Source organism: Strix uralensis, chromosome 4, assembly GCF_047716275.1.
Source record: "Strix uralensis isolate ZFMK-TIS-50842 chromosome 4, bStrUra1, whole genome shotgun sequence".
Taxonomy (NCBI): Eukaryota; Metazoa; Chordata; class Aves; order Strigiformes; family Strigidae; genus Strix; species Strix uralensis.
Genome location: NC_133975.1, coordinates 6,999,180 through 7,019,531, shown reverse-complemented (window position 1 = coordinate 7,019,531; position 20,352 = coordinate 6,999,180). Strand labels below are relative to the sequence as shown.

The window sequence follows — 20,352 nt, the reverse complement described above, 5'->3', positions numbered from 1 at the left end:
TCCCACAGTTGCTCTTGGTAGCACCAGGTCTCAGATATTTCCACAAGCTCTTGGAGGAGGATGTAAACCCCAGTCAGATCTCTGCACTAGCCAAGGAGAGCAGTTTGGTATAGGAACAGGTATAAGGCACGGTCATGGCCAGCTTGGTGTGAAACAGCCTGAGGAGAAAATCTTACTACTGTCTGGACATTTCTATAAATATGCTAGTAAATTAACAATAAACAGCATAACTCATTCCATCAGTAACTGACCTTAACTACTTACATCTCTGAGGACTCTAGAACATTAACCAGAAAAACTAGAAGACCAAACATTTGGAGGGACCAGCCACATTGAAAACATGTAAAAATTCTTCCCAGAAAGAGTGGTCAGACAGTGGAATAGGCTGCCCAGGGAGGGGGTAGGGTCACCATCCCTGGATGTGTTTAAGGGTCGTTTAGATGAGATGTTGGGGGATATGGTGTAGGGGAGAACTGTGTAGAGTAGGGCTGATGGTTGGACTCGATGATCCCAAGGGTCTTTTCCAACCTGAATGATTCTGTGATTCTATGTAGGACGCAACTCAGCTCTAAGCTCTGTGTGCCAGAGCTGGTATCTAACTCCTAGTTAAGTAAACAAACAAACAAAATGCACACCTACCTTTAAAACATTTCTTCTCATTTTGATAACACCTTTCAAATAAGGATTTCAAAGTGCAGTATAAATATCAGTGACTTGAGTATCAAATCTTCCAATGATTTGTGGTTAGTCCTTTCATTAGCGTTTTATGTCTATTTTAAATGATAAGGACAGTGAGACTCACTTGAAATTATACAGAAAGCTTATATCAGAGACATGAACAGTACCCAGTTTTCAACTCCAGTTTTAAAGCAAGAGTGTAGGAAAACTAAGGCAAGATGATTCTACAGGTAATTTCAGAATATTCAGACCATCTCAATGCTTTCGTTAGCACGGGTATCAGAATGCCACATGCTATGTGTAACAGCTGCGACATTGCAGGGAGTTCACAGGCCACGCAAACCACATTTCTCTTTATGGCCCACAGACACTGACTGGTATTTCTTCTGGGTACTATAACAACATTTTAGGGAGGGGCTGGACACCTGCTTTTTACTAGGACCTGCATAAAGAAAGGAAAATAAGACACTGTCATACAGCTTGAAAAAGACAGACTTCTAGTCTTTTCTCATACGCATTTGACAAGGATTTCTAGTGTGAATTTAATAGAGTTCTTTCCTCCATGGTATTTTCTCATTTCATTCATCCTTTTTAATCCCTCCATTTTATACGGCTAATAACAGCATCTTAATGAAATGCATGGTACAACTGAGATAAACAAGGAAGGAGAGATCTCCAGCTGGAGCTAAACTGATACAGACCAGCCTCCAGCCTGGCCTAAACATAAAGGGGGGGAAATCAGAAAGAAACATGCCTCTGTACTGAAGCCATGGATCACTAATGAATAATCAGTCAGAGCTTCTGGCTACACCTCTACATTCAGCTTCAACCACCAGTAAAATTATTTTCTCTAATTAAAATAAATTAGAAGAAAAATGCCCATTTAGTGGTTAATCCTAAATCTCAGTGTTAGGATAAGGGATAAAAACCAGCAGGTAGGAGGGCCTAAATAATACCCTGATCCGGCACCTCTTAGGGCTCCCAGGACAGCATCAGCTCCATGGGGGTGACACCCACCACGACGAGTTAGTGGGGGAGGCTTTCTAGAACACCTTACAGACTGGGGGTGGTTAGTACCTACAGGGGTATGAGACTCATTATGGGATGCATGGGCAGACGGTGAACTAGGGCTCACACGTGAAATGAAAAGCACACCAACATGGCAGTACAGTGGCATCCTCCTTGGTCTTGTTTCACATCTTGCTTCTTCACAGTCCACAATGGTCAGCATGTAAAATACCTACTGAATGTCCTGAAGTTCTCCTGAAGAACATAGGGGACAGCCAACACTTTGGCTTCTGTGCTACCAGGGAGCTTCATCAGTCACTGGAGAGTAAGTTCTTCCAGAGTTGATTCTGGAGGAACCAGACTCACCCACCACGTAAGGAGCAGCACCGATTCCCTGCCAGACATAAATCATCAGCCTGCTTTCTCCTGTATCAACAAACAGCAGCTTAGATATTTAAAAAGCCCACCAACACTAAACCAACCCACTGTAAACACCTTGCTTCCCCACCCTCTCCCCTCTGAGAAGAGAAAGAGCAAAACCCATGTGACAGATATAATTTAGTGTGCTACTGGAATCTGCTCAAGAAAGAATGGCAAATATAAGAAATAGATATGTGTCCTTAAGACTAGAATCACAGAGTAATTTAGGTAGGAAGAGATCGCTACAAGTCTTTAATCCAAAACAGGACTAACCTTGAGTTTACATCAGGTTGTTCCAGGCCCCATCTGGTCAAATTTTCAGTATCTCCATCTCTGGACCCCTGTTCCAGTGTTTGCTTACACTGCTTTGAAAAATTTTTTCTTTATATCTAAACAAAATTTCCTTTGCTGCAACTTGGGTCCTTTGCCTCTCACCTTTTCACTGTGTGCCTTCACAAAAAGCCTGGCTCTATCTTCTCTGTAACAGCCCATCATGTTTTTGAAGACAGCAATAGGATCTCCCCTTCACCATCTCTTGGTTCAGGCTGAACAAACTCAGCCTACTCGCCTCTCCTGGTGCACCACATGCTCAAGTCCCCTTCCACTGGACTCACTGCACTTTGCCAGGGCCCTCCTTATACTAGGGAGACCCAAATGGGATACACTACTCCAGCCAGACACTCTCTCTCACTTGCCAGAGGGAAACAATCACTCTCCTCAACCAGCTGTCTAGCCTTCTTACTAAACCAACCCTGTATCGAGATCTGGAAGAGAACAGCACTACACCCTTCCCTTCATCAGAGGTGCAGAAGAGCCGGGGACCCACCCCCTGAACGATGAGGAGACTTTTCCTTGCTGCTTGGAGAATCTTCTTGCTCAGCCACACCACACCCTTCCCTTTGTAAGTGCTGCTGTCCCCAAGGAGCTAAGCTGGGGTCATGGCATGATAATAATAGATGTCACGCTACAGCAGGACTCTGAAAAATGTTCTTTTTAGCCTTCTCCAAATGAGCTGTTGCAGTACTACAAACCTCACTTAGCTACCTGTAAAACAAAACTTGACTGCCAAGGAAAGTATGTGAAGAATAGTACCTATATTGTCTTAACTCTGGGACTTAACACGGACCAGGTTGCCGTTAGCAAAGAGCTTTAAAAAAAGGGGGCTAGGGAGATGAAATTAATATTTACAAACACTTATTGCTTTGATTTTCTTGCTCAGCCATTTTTGGTGAGCTAGAAGAACAGCTAAATTTCCCTTATCTCTACAGCCACATATTCACAGTGTAAGGCTTTGTGTCATTAACTGTGCAGTGTCGCTGCAAAATATAATGGTTTTATGGTAATGCTGTTGCATGATTGATTCTTACATAAAACCACTAGTAGGGAGGTCATTATCAGCTTTGTATGCCAAACACCACAGCCCATGGTACGTATGTGGAGATAAAAAGACACATCTTTTCTTTTGCTAGAGCTGGGAACCTCACACAGAAAGTAAATTACCCATACACATGGCTAACAGTCATGCTATGATCATTTTTAAAAGGATCAGAGGCTGCAACGTCCAGCAAAGCCTTGATTGAGCTGAAGCTTATTTAAAGGGCTTCCTTAAATGACAATCTCTGCCACAGTCCCTAAGTTCATCCTTTAGAAGTTGGAGAATTGTATTTTCAAGTTAAATGAAGAAGATTAAATGAAACTGACTCTAAGCAGAGTTATATTCAGCACTTTCAAAGGGTTCACCTATGTTAGTAACAGGACAAATACACACGCCAGGATTCAGGAAGCTTTAATTTCTCTGACCTATTAATTCTAAGAGGCTTTTCAGGGCTATAACTGAGTACGTAGCAGGACCCTAGGCACAGAAATATCAGCGCCTCTGTAAGTCTCACCATCCTCAATTAGTTCTCTCCAAGCTTTTGGGAAATAGTTAAGTTCTTGTATCCCCATTTTACAGACTGGTTTCTCAAAGGCCCAGATGAGTATTCCCCTGGTTGGACATTCATCATGCAGTGCTGACATGCAAAAGCTGTATCTGTTGTGCCTTTAACTTGCTGGGGTTGGGCAGGACACTGTCACTGTTTCTGGCTTGGAGCATACCAGCATACAGTGTGGGTGTACTAATACACTCTCAGGAGGAGATGCAGTTGCATAGCCTCTAAAATTCATGCCATTCCCTCAGTAATGCTTGCATGTTGCCCAGTACCACAGCCCAAGTTAAAAATTTCTGACTTGCGATTCACTTTGCAGGTGCATGTGACAGATATAACTCATGCAGCTTGCACAGGATTCTAAAATTTCTTTGTTCTTTGCTCAAGAAAGAGTATGTATGTACAGATTTACACATCAGGACAGAAATTTTGAAATTTAGACACATTTCCTCAGCACTCCGGGATGTTTCTTAAAATGCAAGACTTTTCTTCTGAACTTTGGAATCTCTTTACATCTATTTAACTTTCCCACATCATGATTCATCCCACAACTAAATATTCTTCTTCTAGACAATTCATTCCCTGCTCCTCCCAAACCATCTTACCTCATTAAGTATCTCCATGTTTTGTATTTCTTGACCAACATCTGATTTCCCTGTTTAATTTCTGGTGTTTTCCTATCTTACCATAGCTTCTCCCTGAAGCTTAACAGGTTAAACACTTTCCTGTTACACCAAGGACTCTAGATTTCAGTCCCTGTAGTGTGTTTTGAGTGAATTTTGAGTCTTTAAATAAAGGTAAGACAGAGGAAGGGGTTTCTTTTAGCTTCCACTGATTTTCATAGCACTACTACTATTCATCTGCATTACACTTTTTAACAACCAGCTACTATCTAAAGTGCAGGAGAGACTAAATAGTGAGGACAGGTATCTATTGAAGTATCTCACGGTACAGCACTTCATACTGAGAGCTTCACAACATCAACTGGAAATGATAAATTTTGGACAGAGAGATTCCTAGGGTAAAAATCTTTGAAGAAGCTTAAGACAACAGGCAGTTTTCAGAGACGGCAAACATCTACAGGTTTCATTGACCATGCTGGAAATTAAATGGTTTTCACCATCAGCAGATTGGTCACAGCCAGTGTGAGATCTGGAAACAAAAGTCTCAATTTCCAGGCTATACTTCTGTGCTAGCCTTTACCACTGTCATCATTACACTTAGATGATCTCACTCTGGGAGCGCAGCTTAGTACCATAATACTGCCAGTTGTCACATTTGTTGATTTAATTTCATCGGGCGATTTCTTTGAAGTGATTATAGGAACATCTCAGTTCAAAATAAATTCTCAGACAATGGTTTCTCAGAAAAGAGCACACAAACAATCTTGCAAGTTCAGAGTACAAATCAAAGAATCTATATGCACATACTATAGAAGTCAGGATTTTAAATCCAGTCTCACAATTTGTTGAAGAGGTGAAGGGGTTTGACTCAGGCTTTTTTAATCCCTCCAAACAGTATCACTACCCAGATACTCAATCTTTGTTCTGACAGAAGATGCCACATTCCCATTTGCATTCAATTTTGATCTCTCCCAGACTTCTCATATCTTTCTGAATTTCAGGCTTTGGCTGAGAGCATTAGAGAGCAAAAGGGATAAGCCATGCCACTCTCTTCTATTCTGCATTTCCCCAAACACAAATGTGTTGAGATCAAAGACTGTGACACAGGCATAGCTCCATTCTTACACCATGAGGAATATCTCTTTGTTTCGGGCTTGGATAAAAAGTCAGTGCATTTTAGGATGCAGAAGGGTAAAGGCTTTGCCTGTTCTCTTTCTTTTGGCTTAGTGACTTCACCTCTTTTCCCTTCTCACCTTCTCTTACACACATATACCTTGCAGCTGGCAGCTACTCAAAATATAAAATGAAATATAAACTGAGGCTTAGGAGGCAGATGGAGACTTCACAGAAATAACTTTAGAGGAAAGCAAAAGGAAAGACAGCCAGTGCTTCCAAGTCCATTACAGAGATTTCTAAGCAAGCAGCTGCTTGAGAAGGCAGCTTGTACTTTTTGTGGGAACGCCCACACTGCCTGCTATCTTATGTATGCTTTTCCATTACTTCTTATTCATTGTAATACTGCTGGTTTAAATGCCACAGTCCAGTGTTTGTTCTCCTTCCCAGGCGAGAAGATTCACACAGAAGGATGACAGTGTTGCAAGTGCCACTCTCTAGAAACAAAGCATTACTATTTTGAAATTAAATAGTTAATTGTTTCAAACACAACATGTAGCTGTATAAAACGTGCCTTAAGAACTGGATCTTCACAGACATCAACCATTTATGGCTTGACTGCCCGGAGTGAGGTTTCTTGGTTTCAAGAATATACCTAATACACAATAGTGTTTGAATAGGGATCTGATTTGTTACAGCCAAGTATCTGCAAACCTCAGCAGAATAATAATTGAAAAAGAATCCTGAGCTATTCCAGTGCCTGTGTATCACATCAGAGTGCAAAAACCTCAGGACACACTATAGGAAGGAGAGGAAAAATATCTAATCTATAAGTAAATCCTAGAGAGAGGGGAGGGGGAGGGGAAGAGATTTTACAGAATGAGTTAAATGAGATTAACCATGAATCATACACAAACTACAAGGAAAGCAGACCGTGCAAAATCTGGCATAGTATTTATGTACTTAAAATGCATGTCCTGCCTCATAGACAGCAGATAAGATCCTTCACTCTGGCTGTATGTAGTCTCTTAACCAGTTCTGCTCCTTCTGCAGTGACCTAGGAATAATCTGTAGAAATATGCATAGGGTCTGTATCATCAGTCATGTATGTCACATCCCCTTGGGCCCAAGAAATGGCTGTCAGTGAGCCCTTGGGATTGGCAGTTCTGGAAAGCCTGCACTAAAAGGGATTTGAGATAGCTAGGATCCGGGATGCAAGCTAAGAGCTAATTTCAGCGTGCTAGCTAACCACAGCCTGCTGCCATGTGCAGCACCCTCTGTAACAGATCTTCACATAAGGATACAGGGATGAAGCATGAGAGATGTCAGAGTTTCTCCCTGACATGAATAAAGTAGCTTTCAAAATATACATGCTTAGGTGGTCTGCAATAAATCATTAGAATTCTTTCGACCGAATCTAAAGAGAAGGTGGTCATGCTCTTTGTCCGCACCTTTCAGTGGGTATTCATGCCTACTAGAGAGAAGCTCACTAGTGAAGCTCACCAGAGCACTCCAGATCTACAGTCAGAGATGTCTTGATTACAGGCTTTGGGATGGCCCATTTGATCAGCTTCAGTTGCTGAAGTGCAGGTAAAGCCATAATCCAACCTAGTGATGAAATTCCCAACACTAAAATGAAAGAAAGTATAAAGTAACTGTCCTGACAGAATCATGTCCTTGGGAGCCCTCTATCCTCAATCTGTCACCACTCAAAGGGCAGTTTAACTTGAGACTGATAAGGACATAAATCCTCTGTTGTCTTGAACTAGCCGGTTTCTGTCCTATAATATTCCATTTTCTAGGATCCAGCTGGCACCCTCTACAAGGCCCTCACCATTCTGAGCTACAGACACAACCTTGGGATTCCAACCTGGGTAGATTTACACCACTCACTGACTTCAGGAGAGCTGAACCACAACTTGAAGCCCTGATATTGCCTTAGGATGAGAAAATGATTGAGGTTTCCACTGAATCAGCATTTTCCAGCTATTTATTCCCTCTGTCTGCAGAACATCCACCCTTGATCCTCCAGGTTTACTACAAGCCAGGACTGGGAATTTTTGTGGCAGTTCTTGTTAAAATTTGGCAATGCACCACTTAGCCTACTTTCACTGACAAAACAGAGAAGCTGCAGTTATTCCAGATATGAACTAAATTTTTCTTCCCCTCATATACTGTGGGTTTTTTTGTTAGATAGTTACACCAAGAACCTTTCTATTAAATTCCATCTTTTCTGTTTGGATGATCACTTTTCATTTCACAAGGATTCTGTAACTCTGATCAAGTGCCTGTAAGGCTTTTTTGAGCATATAAAATGAGACCCTTATTTGATTGCTAGATTAGAGAAGAGTTGATGCAATTCCTGTTGGATCTAAGAATCTCCAAATCTTCTAAGTGAATATGTGGTTACTCATTCATCTCTAAGCGTTCAGGTGCTAGACTGTCATTACAAATTCCTGTCTAACAGTTGGCCATAACAGAACACATCATATACAAGGACCCCAAAACACTATCAAAATACTGATGAAAACAAGCTTTATCTAATGCTGTGAGATGGGAGACTACTAGCACAGACACAGGTATAGGCAGTAAAACACAGATTCTAGTAGGTCCGTTCAAAATTACCACAGAAGTCTGTGTTACAGATACACGACAGTTCTAGCTATACACATCTACAGATATGGATATATCTATGAGAGCGAGATGATATCCTGAGAAAGGATCATTAGATCACAGTTTCTCCCTAAATCATTAGTCAGCAGGGGATTTGTTTGACTGATTCTGACAGCTACAAGAAGAGAATATAACATGAGAAAATTCCAACATTTATGCAGGAAACTATTCTTATTTCACTGTCTATGTTTTTAAGGTATCTATTTTAAATAACAGCTTCCTCTCTGCATTTGCTCCTACAAGAAAGACCCTTTCTGTATATAGGACAGCAGAGTGTGTTGCCATGGAAATTATTATGATCTACTTAAATTCAACAAATCCAGCCTTATAGGGTATATTCCCCCGAGTACCTCAATTTAATTATTAATGTTCTTTCTAAATAGCAACATCTTTCTGTTTTGACCGAAATCCTTATAAGCAGAGTGAAAACAATAAACCTGGAAAGTGGAATCCTTTGTTCAGCTGCAGAATAGTGCAATTAATCCAGGGAAGATGCAAACAGCCTCCAAGCTGCCCTGCCAATGTGCTTCAACTCAGACCTGGATGGATCCTCTAGAAGGGAAAAAGTCTCATTCAGTGCCTGTGTCCATTATGTCCCTGGCCTCTTTGCTGTGATTTCCAGCAAAAAATACCAGCTAGAAGAATGGGGGGTTTTTTGCAGAGGTATACATTCAGTGCACAAATACAGGCTGGGCAGAGAATGGATTGAGAAGAGCCCTGTGGAGAAGGACTTGGGGGTGTTGGTTGACAAGAAGCTCAATATGACCCAGTAATGTGCACTCACAGCCCAGAAAGCCAGCCATACCCGGGCTGCATCAAGAGAAGTGTGACCAGCAGGTCAAGGGAAGGGATTCTCCCCCTCTGCTCTGCTCTCATGAGACCCCACCACCCGCAGTGCTGTGTCCAGTTCTGGGGGCACCAACATCAGAAGGACACGGACCTGCTCAAGCAGGTCCAGAGGAGGCCACAAATATGATCAGGGGCCTGGAGCACCTCCCTTATGAGGACAGGCTGAGAGAGTTGGGGGTGTTCAGCCTGGAGAAGAGAAGGCTCCAGGGAGACCTTATAGCAGCCTGCCAGTACCTAAAGGGGACCTAAAAGGAAGGTGGGGAGGGACTTTTTACAAGGGCATGTAGGGATAGGACAAGGGGTAATGACTTTAAACTGAAAGAGGGGAGATTTAGATTAGATGGAAGGAAGTTTTTCACTCTGACAGTGGTGAAACACTGTCACAGGTTGCCCAGAGAAGCTGTGGCTGCCCCCTCCCTGGAAGGGTTCAAGGCCAGGGTGGACGGGGCTTTGAGCAACCTGGTCTAGTGGAAGGTGTCCCTGCCCGTGGCAGGGAGGTTGAACTAGATGGTCTTTAAGGTCCCTTCCAACCCAAACCATGCCATGATTCTGTGAATCTAAACACTGACCATCAATTGGTTTCCATATAGCCACCAGTCCTGCACTCATTCTCCAGATGTGCAAGCTCAGTGAAACCATTCAATCTTTTCCCAGAAAATATATCACTAAAGCCTTTTAGCCTCAGGGCAACTCCAGCACCCATCTTTCTCCTTCAAAGGTCACCATGAATTCTGCAGGTAGATTTTAGGTGTTATTCAGGCTAATCTAACATGGGATAGTTTCTTGTGGGTCACACGATATGAGCAGTTCATAGATGTAAGTTCAGAAATGCACAGACACATGTCCTTCCAAATCCCCAGCATGACAGGACAAGCAGAACACTTCCACAAGCAAGGTGAGGCTCAAGAGTCTTGAATTGCTCATCCACGAAAGGGCCCAAGGCTGAGCATGGCCCAGAGCGGCCCTGGAGGAACTGCCTGAGGCAGAACAGAAACCTTATCACTACGGCTGTTTAATGTGACCTGCAGTGTGGGTAAGCTGCTCTCCCCACATACTCACATCAAGTGTTAGGACATTTGTGCCGAAGACATCAAGACAAAGGTAGCCATGAAATGCTGTGATGACAGGAGAAGGTCATCTTCCTGTGATTGCTCTGCTCTTGATCTTGACCAGGTGCTTCCCATCTATCCTCCCTAGAAGGGTATTCCCCATGAAATGCCATCTAAGGTTCCTGGTTTCACTCCTCCATGAGTGCTCCTCAGGGACTGAGAGTCAGGAAAGCTCTTCCACAAAAATATCCCAGAGCACCCCTGAACTTTTGATCACTGGCTTGGAAATCAGCTCAAAATTCATATTTACATTGCCCCTCCAATTCTACTTCAGAGAGTGTGCCTCATGTCCATATCAGGGTCTATCACACGTAAAGCAGAACTGATAGTTTAGATGGACAGAAGTTATCACTAAGCCTATTTTACAGGTACCAAATTAAGAAAGAATAAACAACTTCCCCTTTTCCCACAAGAAGTTTGCAGCACCACTGAATCCAGGTTCTTGGTATTCTCATACAAAATCTGAAGCACAAGTTCTTCCCTTCTCCCTCGTATGAGGCTGGTTATTGGTCATAAGCCTCCCTCCAAAACATGAGGCAAGAAATGTGTCAGGTTTTTGCTTTCCTCTAAAAACACTTATTTAGAGGCTGCAAACAAGAAATTGAATACATGAGCTCAACTGAGCTGAAAGGAAGCAACAGTATGAACTCAACAGAATAAAAGTGCTTCTTGAGCAGGAGCTGCAACTGTTTGTTGACACTGTCAGCACTGAATTGCTTGGTAGACTCAAAGGCAGGCTACACACGTTGCCCTGGCATCCCTGGGACTTGTCCAAAAAAGGCACAAAATTCCAGACATGAGGGGCATTCTTTCTAGCTCCTCACAAATAGGTTCTTCAGTACTGATTTTGTTGTCCTGTAAAATTTGCCATTTTGGAAAGCAAAAGATTAGTGTTGGCTCCATGAGCCAGAAGGGGAAAAGACAGACTGCAGCTTTATTGACCAGTTGATTGATTCCTTATTTGGAATTGGTTGGTTGGGTTTTGATTAGCAATTAGTGCATTAGCAGTAAGGGACACAGCAAGCAAGTAGGCAGCATTTGAAGAAACAAACCTTTACTAAGCATGTCACCAGGCCAGCGTTCCCAGCTGTCCCCCTGTCGTTCTCAAGAGTCAATCTCCAACTTGACACCTAATCCTCTGCCTCCATATAAATGTGTATCCCTTCTGAAACATAATCCTTGCTCTTCATTTCTACTTACTGTACAACCAACATCTCTCCTTCTTTGGTACCATCCTTGCCCTTCTTCTGGCTACGTGGCGGCTTTGAACAGCCTGCAGGTCGCTGCTTTACCACCCATATCAAATTAAAATCCCTTGTCCTCCCCCTCTAGATCCTGCAAAATGTGTCTACAACAAATAAAAAGCAGGGTGCTCTACTAAGGAGATATATCTGCTCTGAGGTTTGTATCAAAAGATGGAGCAGTTCTGTGTATGAAGCTTGGGAAAGTATCACCCATGTTTCTAGTCCTGGCGTGAGGCTCCAGGTCTGGGGTGCCTTCCTGGGTCCTGCCTGCAGGATGAGCAGGTATGTCTTATCTCAGTCCTTCTCTTCAGAAGCACACAGGTCATGGAAAGACAAAATGCACTTTTCATTTTGTCGCTTCTTCTAGTTCAATCTCACCACTCTGCTCACCATCTGTTTCGCCTATATTTCATCTATTTAAATTAAGAGCTCCTCAGAGCATGAATCTTGTCTTACTACATGCATGTGAAATGCCAAAACAGAACATGAACACTGTATCAGTAATAGTGTCACAAAGAAATTACCAGGGAGCACAGGATTGGTCTCATAAACTATTCCCCTAGAAAGCAGAGTTGTGTTTATTCTTATTTTTATATTAATACAGAACTTAGGAGAACCAACTAGAGACTGAACCCCATTGTCTAGGGTGCTTTTGGGCTTCCTGCCCCAAAGAGTTTACAATCTAAATAGCATACGAGTGATAACAAAAGTATGTGACACTTTCCTCTGCAAAAAGTAGCACGGGATTCACTTCAACACAGGTGATTTAAATGAGATTTTGCCATATAAGTGTTTTGCTTGGAAAGAGCCCCATTACATGGATGCATCCTTCCATTGAGCCATTTCATCTCACAAGACCTTACTTGAAATCTGCTGAGTGGTTCTGATCACATCAAGTGGACATGTCAACAAAAAGAAACCTAAACTCAGATCCTAGCTGCCTAATGAGGACACAGAAGAAATTTTGATACGTAAAGGTTCTGCGGCAATACAAACTGGCCAATACTTCTGCAGCACTCGAGTCTTCACATACCTTTATTAGCCTGAAAGTTTCCAAGATACCACCTCAGTCTGCTGAAAGCATGGAAGCAGAGAGGCAAATGCACTGCCTAGTACCTAGAAGCACATTCTCAAGAAGTAGGAGGCATGATTATATGCCCTCCTTTGTCTTCTTTGTACCAAGCATTTCCTCTTGACCAAACAGCTCTCTATGCAACACATTACCTTTAATGGAAGCTCCTTAGAGATGTCTGTCTCCCTCTATTATCCGCAGTAAGAGCATGGAAGAGTGTTTCTCAGCCTTTCTCAATCTCTGAATCACTGACTTTGAAAGAAACATACAGCTCATTTTATATCCCACTGTTGCTTAAGGATAGATGACAAGTAATAAGTCACATGGAATTGATAAAAATGTTGCAGTGCTAATATTTTACAAAACTGCAATTCACAGAATCGCACAGAATCACCAAGGTTGGAAAAGACCTTGAAGATCATCTAGTTCAACCATTAACCTAACATTGACGGTTCTCAACTCCACCAGATCCCTCAGCGCTGGGTCAACCCGACTCTTAAACCCCTCCAGGGATGGGGACTCCACCACTTCCCTGGGCAGCCCATTCCAACGCTCAACAACCCCTTCTGGAAAGAAATACTTCCTAATATCCAGTCTAATTCAGTAGATATAATTACAAAACTTGCAACTAAAAAATTTAGTAAAAAATAGTATCACCTGATTAAACCAGTTAGTATGTAACTGACAACTGCCTGTATGAGGGTTTCTGTTTTAGCGCTGAAATGTTTTCATGGACTGTCTGATGTTTTGTGGACTACCAGCTGCCTGTGGACCGCAGGCTGAGTGCCTTGGATCTAAATCTCCCTGTTGGGACTAAGTAACCAATTTTAGGTAGTGTAACATCTGACTTAGTAGCCTGAATTAGGCAGTCTGGTTGTTGCATGCTGCTGCCTATGACACTGATGACAGCACTGAGGATCTGAAAGGGAATGGGTCATTATTCAGAACATTTGGTTTCTTGACTGCTTCAGGAAGCATCTATTTGTAGTTTTGTTCTATCTCTCACACCCATCACAAATCCATAAAACGAGCCACAAACACAATGCCCAATTTCCTTGATCAGATTCCCTTTTGTTAATTTATTGATCAAGGAGCCTGGAGGAAATATATTACCGTTACCACAGGTTTTCTGTGCAATATTGGACACCTCACTTGATCTCCCTGTGCCTCAGTGCCCTTACCAATACAATGGCAGTAAAAATCATTCTGATGACACAATACTTACTAAATTAATGCTTCGAAGTGCTTTAATACAATGAAATGGAAAGGGTCCCACAAAGGCCAAATACTGTAAGAGCCAAGCCCCTTAGCTCTATTCCACAACTTCTAACTTTGGTAAAACGTTGTTCCTCACCAAACCAGGACTAGTAACCTCTGTGATGTGCATACAAGAAAACCTTCCCCATTGGGGCTAAGAGCATTTCCAGCACATCTGTGCTCGTGCAGGAAAATCTGGGACACAGTTGACAAAGCAGCAGGCAGCGTTATCCCCTGCAGTGTGATCAGCATGGTCACATTTCATATGAAGGGCAAAGCAAATGTCGCACCTGCGCCGGATGCTCCTCTGTCAGTTACTGTCACCAACAGGTTCTGCCCCCTCGGCAGAGCCGTAAAGGCTGCAGCAGAGATGCACATGGTGGATGCTGGGCTGAGCTGGAAGCCACAGAGACCACCTGCTCTTCATGCGAAGAACAGCAGCAGTGCAAGACTGCGAGATCTATTTCAGAGGGAATACACCCCCTTGTTGTATAGGTAACATTTCTCAGCAAATTCTGCATGTATGGCAGGTGGTCTGACCTTCCCACTTCCCAGCTTCAACTCATCCCACAGCCTCAGCAGAGAGCTCAAGCCACACTAGGTCCATTGCTGTATTTTCACATAATTTCGCATCACTGGTGTTGAGGCCCATACAGAGCAATAAATACCAGAATCCTTCATGTCAACTGCCAGCACCAAGTAAATAATGTAGACTGTGAAGAAGGACCTTCACATATGTGGTATACATCAAGTTAGAGGCTAATGCTGACACATCAATAACCAAAAGCACAGGGCTGTGCTATGCCTTCATGAGAACAGCTCTCACACACTTGAGCAGATCCTGTCTCTGCCTGCCTCGGGTAGAGAGGATACAAGTTATCCTTTTCTAATATAATCTCTATTATATTGCTTCTTTCTTTTTTTCATTCATAAACCTCTTCAGACTTCCATACACATGAAAAACAGGAGGAGGAAGGATCTGCTAAGTTTCTCTAAAATGAAAATTCATTACTGATGTAAGCAGTGTCTCTTGATTAAATCCATGTCTGACTCAGTAGCACTATGGAATTTATATCAGCTGAGGATGGGGGTGGCCGATCTCACCTACCCTTGCTAAAATGGCATCACAGTAACCAAGAAAGAGAAAGCAGAGAAATTGTGACAAGGAAGGAGATTTCACTCATCAGTTTAAAGAATTCTTTGGTTCCTTTTTGGTTTTGTTTAGACCTACTTACTTTCAGTGACAGACGGAAGAAAGGATGCTTCTGATAAATCCCCAAATCCCTGTTACCTCCACAGAGGGCCAGGAATTCCCAGTGAACATACCTGAGGCTGCCACCCTACTTCACATCAAACCATAAAGATTAGACAGGCCATTACTGATATTTTGATTTAAAAGGAAGTAAATACAGGGGAAAAAAAGCATAATTAAGGCTGTGGTTTTTTACCAAGAAGAAATATTTAATAATTTCATAATAATTAGTAATGCACTTCTAAAGTCCTCACAGCAGGAATTCAAATGCCTAAGACACACAGTATCATCTCAACTATTGATGACCTGTCTGACCCAGCTTCATTTCTACTGACATCTCCTTCCTCTGCCACAAGTTCCAGATTGAAAGGCTTTCAACAGGCGGTGTGATGTGCCTGACTTTCAGAACTGAAGCCAAAACCTGTGGTTCTGTTCTGCATGATCCCAAGCACAAAAAGCAAGTTCCAATGTTGCTGGGAAAAGAATAGGATTTCCATGCAAATACAATAGGCTGCATTCATATATACCACTTCTAACTTCAAAATGCTTTTAGACAACAACCACAAGGTGTAGCAGGCCAGTAACCACCTAGAATTGCCAGTGCTGTGCACTGTAGCCGAACTGGACTTCAATAACGAAGACAGATCCCAAGTCTTTCTGCTAGAGTGGCCTCTACCACTTGAAGCAAAAAAGAATCTCCTTCGAAATGAAGAGCAATAAACTGTAGATGGTAGGACACGCCACTGATCCCTTCTGCTCTGTCTCAGGGAAGATAAATTCAGCACAGTTCATTACACTTCACCGATGAGGAAACTGAAATACAGGTGTTCCACAATGTCCTTTCAGATGTACTCATGGATGAATGAATAAAAAAGGGGTCGTAATTAACACACGAATACTATCCCATTCCAGTTATTGTGAGAGACAAAGCAACAAATAACTCCAAGATGCAACAATTGCAATTACAGTGATCCCAGACACCCCTTGGTGGAAAAGTCACCTGTAATCTACTACCATGAGAAAAAGAACATCCTGATTTTGTTCTTGTTGAGGTAAGTGAAACCTGGACTTCAGTTGGATAAGAATTGAGCTCTTAAAAGATATCCAGGGACAGGATTATCTTTGTATCGCATTTGTGCGGTACTGAGTACAGATCCTGACAATAATAAAATCTTTGGCTTTAACACACAGCTGTGGCAGTAGGAGATGCTGCACTGAGGTTTCTATCATTTCTCTCCTAGAGGTTACCAGCACATAACGCTGTAGGTAGAACAGAACAAGCCAGCACTCTAGACCAGTGTTAACACAAAGTCCAAACACTAAAGTCGAAATTACGTAGGAGATGGTTTGCAGTAAACTGCCTGACTTCATATTCAAGTGGGTGAGAAGTGCTCACACTCTTCCTCAGCAATATTTTGGAAACAGAAATTGCCAGGATAGAGACAGTGACAACCAAATCAGGGATAATGGAAGCAACAAAGCACCCAAGAGCCAAAGCAAAGGTTTGCTTTTTGTTTTAAAGCCCTTTCTGTTAGCTGAGTCATATCAGACATAATACCCATGGAGATCAGCAGAAGCCGCAGAGCACAAAACAATATTCACTAATCACTAAACCACACCACAACACTTTCCTCATAATCCTTATCAGATAGTAAGATTTGATGAAAAAACAATGAAATAGGCACGAGCAGGGGAAAAAAAAAGCCCAACCAGGTGGCCAGTCTACTTAGAGCACAGCTATCTGTACTGACAGATTAACTAGTGATTCATAATGAGATGGGGAAACCAGATTAGATAAATTAAATCTTTGTCATGATCGTAATCTGAAGACCACTGCACACTGAGGAGTCAGTGATCCACCTATCAGCTAACCTGAGTGGGTGCAGGCCTGTGCTCGGCCTTCTGGCCCGCACTGCACTGCACGTACCCCTCGGATACAGGATCAGCTCAGCTGGTTAATTGTAATGAAGGAGCCCGTAGGAAGCTCACAGTAGTCACCGGCAATTAAACCACCTGCCTGTCCTTATTTGTCTTCATCTAAAAGCGCAGCAACAAGTTCTCTTGTGAACATCCTTTTTGTTTGACAGCAGAAATGATGAATAAATTGCCTTTTTTTTTTAAGGGCTATAAGGGCTCAAAAGACCAAAATGTAAGGTAACCTTTCCACAGATGGATCTGCATGGTGTGCTGTGCCCAGACTGAAGGCCTGTTCCATGTTAGGCAGCTTGGGGTTTCCAGCATCTGAAGGGATGTAAGATTATTTATACTGTCCTCTTTTTCATGTTAGCTCTAGTAAACGGTATTTTAAGCAATACTCTGCAGAGTCCGAGTTTCTTGCTGGGATCATAACAAACCAGCACTTCCTGGTGCAAAACATTCTTTAAGGATGGATGTATACTAAATAGCAGCGCAAAGAAAGTGGTGATCAACCTTGGCTTGCCCTAGGTTTCCTTGCAGAATTTTTTTAATTATTACTGTGATTACTAAATGATTAATATTTACACTGCATATTCAAATTGTTATTTGCTATTGAAATTCTAGCATAACAAATAATTGGTACCGCTCTCTACACAGCAGATTTCATACTGTGACATGCTACTCAGATAAATAAAGATGAAGAGAACAGGAAGGTTTGTATGTTCAGCTAATTACCTGATTGCAGATGTCAACTGCTCTATGCCCTGCCCCTATCAGATTCTCACCCAGCCCATGTGTCTTAGATGAAATCACCCATGTATATGTGCGTATGACAAGGCAAGTAAGTTAAACTACCATCTCTCTGTAGACATTCTTTGTTCTTGAGGATTAGCTGGGTTACATGATGACAGGTTTTTTCAAAGTGGAAATTAGCCCAGTAGAGAAGAAAGAAAAGCAACCTTGGACAACACACGCTACATCTCACATTGCCGTCAGAGATATCTGCACAGTTATACTGCTCCAATTAAATTATTTAAATATTTAACATGCTTTCCCAGGATGAAGTACAAACCAAATAATAGCTGAAGCCAGATCATATACCTCCAGGGGCAAAATTCAACTCTAGAACCCCCAAAAATCTTCATATCTGACAGCCACACCATGGCTTAGTCATACAGAGATAGCTAAGATCAAGGTGAGTTTTCCTTTTGATGTTTCATCCCATATGGCAAAAGAGAAGACCTCGAAAATGCCTTTCTGGAACTCTGCTGATGGTGCAACATCATGGCACTTTTCTTTCAGACAAAGAAAGTGACAGGCCCTTGCAGACTCTCTACAATAACTTAAGAGCACAACAGATGTTCTGAGTCTGCAGCTATATGTACCAGGCTGGGAAAACGGGCAAATGATTCATCTGATTCAGTGTACTAACCTTGACCAGCCACATTTTCAGATGGGAGACAGATCAGCCATCCCGCTGCCCCACCTTAAGCCTAAACTGCCTCCCCTGGAATTTTCCTAGTGGCATCAAAAATGCCCTTTTCTCACTGAATCTCTTCTCGGGTGGGGCAGGTGAACATATACCTCGAGGTTGCTCCATTTTCTCCCTGTTGCCTGGGAAGAATTGCCAGGGAATTTCTGCCTATATTCCCACCTACAGCACTTCCAGCCATGGAAAAGCTGTAGGACAAGTGCAAAGAGCCACACGCTTCTCCCCCCAGACTGACAGGTTAAAGGGAAATGGAGAACGTCTTTTGAGAGGGTGGGCGGCAAGTTACAAAGAGGAAAGAAATATCTGATATTTCTTTTACAAAAAAAGAGAGAAGAAAGCAGCGGTAGCGGCCGGGAGACCCCGCGGCCGCCTCTCCCACGCCCCCTCGCGAGTCCCAGCCAGCCGCACCGAGCCCCGCTAACAAAGCACCGCTGCCCAAATCCTCGTCCATTTTCCCACCCGCTGATGCTCGATTCCCCCCTCCTGACCCCCGGCCCGTTCCTCGCCGAGCAGCTGGCGATGCCAACCGCCCTCCTTCTCCGCTATCACCTTGCGCTCTACAGCACGGCAGCATTTCGCCCTCCACCCCCTAGTAATTTTCCCACGCTGGAAAATACCGTTTGACCCAGCTATTTTCTCCCTCACCCATCCAGCAGCCGAGCGCCCCATCCCTAACAACAACCTGCTAAATTTAGCCGAGTCGCCGCCACCGCGTTATTCACCGCCGGGGCGAGCGGGGCTGACAGCGGCCACGGGACGCGCAGAAACACGCTGCGGGTGCCGACCGGCAGCTACTCACACCACTAGCCTGGAGATGATCCATGAGACCATGGCGCTGCGTGCCGCAGGGCTGCCTCTCCCGGCAGGGAGGGCTCGCCCCGGCTCCTCGCCCGCCGCCGGCCGCCGCCCGAGTGAGCGGGGCGGGCGGCTCGGCCATCCGGCCCCGCAGCCTCAGCGCAGCCTCACTGGCGGCGCCGCCGGCGGCAGCCAACGCGCAGCCGGGCCCGGCCGCCGAGATTGGGCAGGGCCCGCGGCCGCCCCCCGCCGCGCTGGGCGCTGCCGGAGGAGGAGGAGGAGGGAGGAGCAGACCCTGCCGGCCGCCCCAGCGGGAGACCCCCCTCCCGCCCCGGGCGCTGTGGGGAGTTTTCGGGTGCGGCGCCGGCCGGGCTGGGGTCGGTCCCTTCCCCACGCTGCGGCGGCGGGCACACACGCGTGTGCTTCTGGACCACCGCCGCAGCCCCGCGGGACGCGGAGCGAAGCTGGCGAGTGTTCCTAGAAAAGCGCGAAGCCGAGGCGTGGGGCGGGTGGGCTCCTTGGGTGTGTAGGAAGAGACGGATTCCCCTCCGCGCCCCGAGGTTTGCTGGTACAACCGGCGGCACGACCCATGTGGATCCCCGTCAGCGATGACAGCCAGCAATCTCTCCTCCACATCAGTTTTCATTAGGGGGTCTCATGGCTATCAAGTCCAATTTTCACGAGGAACATTCACCCCCATGCAAAACAACAGACTGTTGGCTTGACCTGCAGGTTGTTCTTCCCCAAGTTTCCTTTGGGTTCTTCTTGCCCTTCGCTACGTTGGCACATGCCAAACATGATTAGATTGCCAGAAATCACCTTCCACTGCTTTGGTTTTTTTCTTCTATCAGAAGCACACGTGCCTACGGGAATTCATGGTGTGTTTTAGTCCTGCAGCAATCCTTAGGTCTCTCTCAAGCTT

The 20,352-nt window shown here is 44.0% G+C and overlaps 1 protein-coding gene across 14 annotated transcripts in view; it reads right to left on the bottom strand.

The window, feature by feature from the left end:
• REEP1 (receptor accessory protein 1) overlaps positions 1-19,633 on the bottom strand; it is a 71,780-nt gene extending 52,147 nt beyond the window's left edge. For 12 of the 14 annotated variants that reach the window (XM_074865495.1, XM_074865497.1, XM_074865510.1 and 9 more), the window contains exon 1: positions 19,435-19,633. In XM_074865495.1, coding sequence (XP_074721596.1) covers positions 19,435-19,466 — 32 coding nt within the window. In that variant the 5' untranslated portion in view covers positions 19,467-19,633. Of the gene's footprint in view, positions 1-8,880; positions 8,996-19,317 lie in introns of all 14 variants that reach the window. The other 2 variants (XM_074865502.1, XM_074865503.1) reach the window with 2 other exon arrangements.
• Between the last annotated feature and the right edge of the window lie 719 nt (positions 19,634-20,352).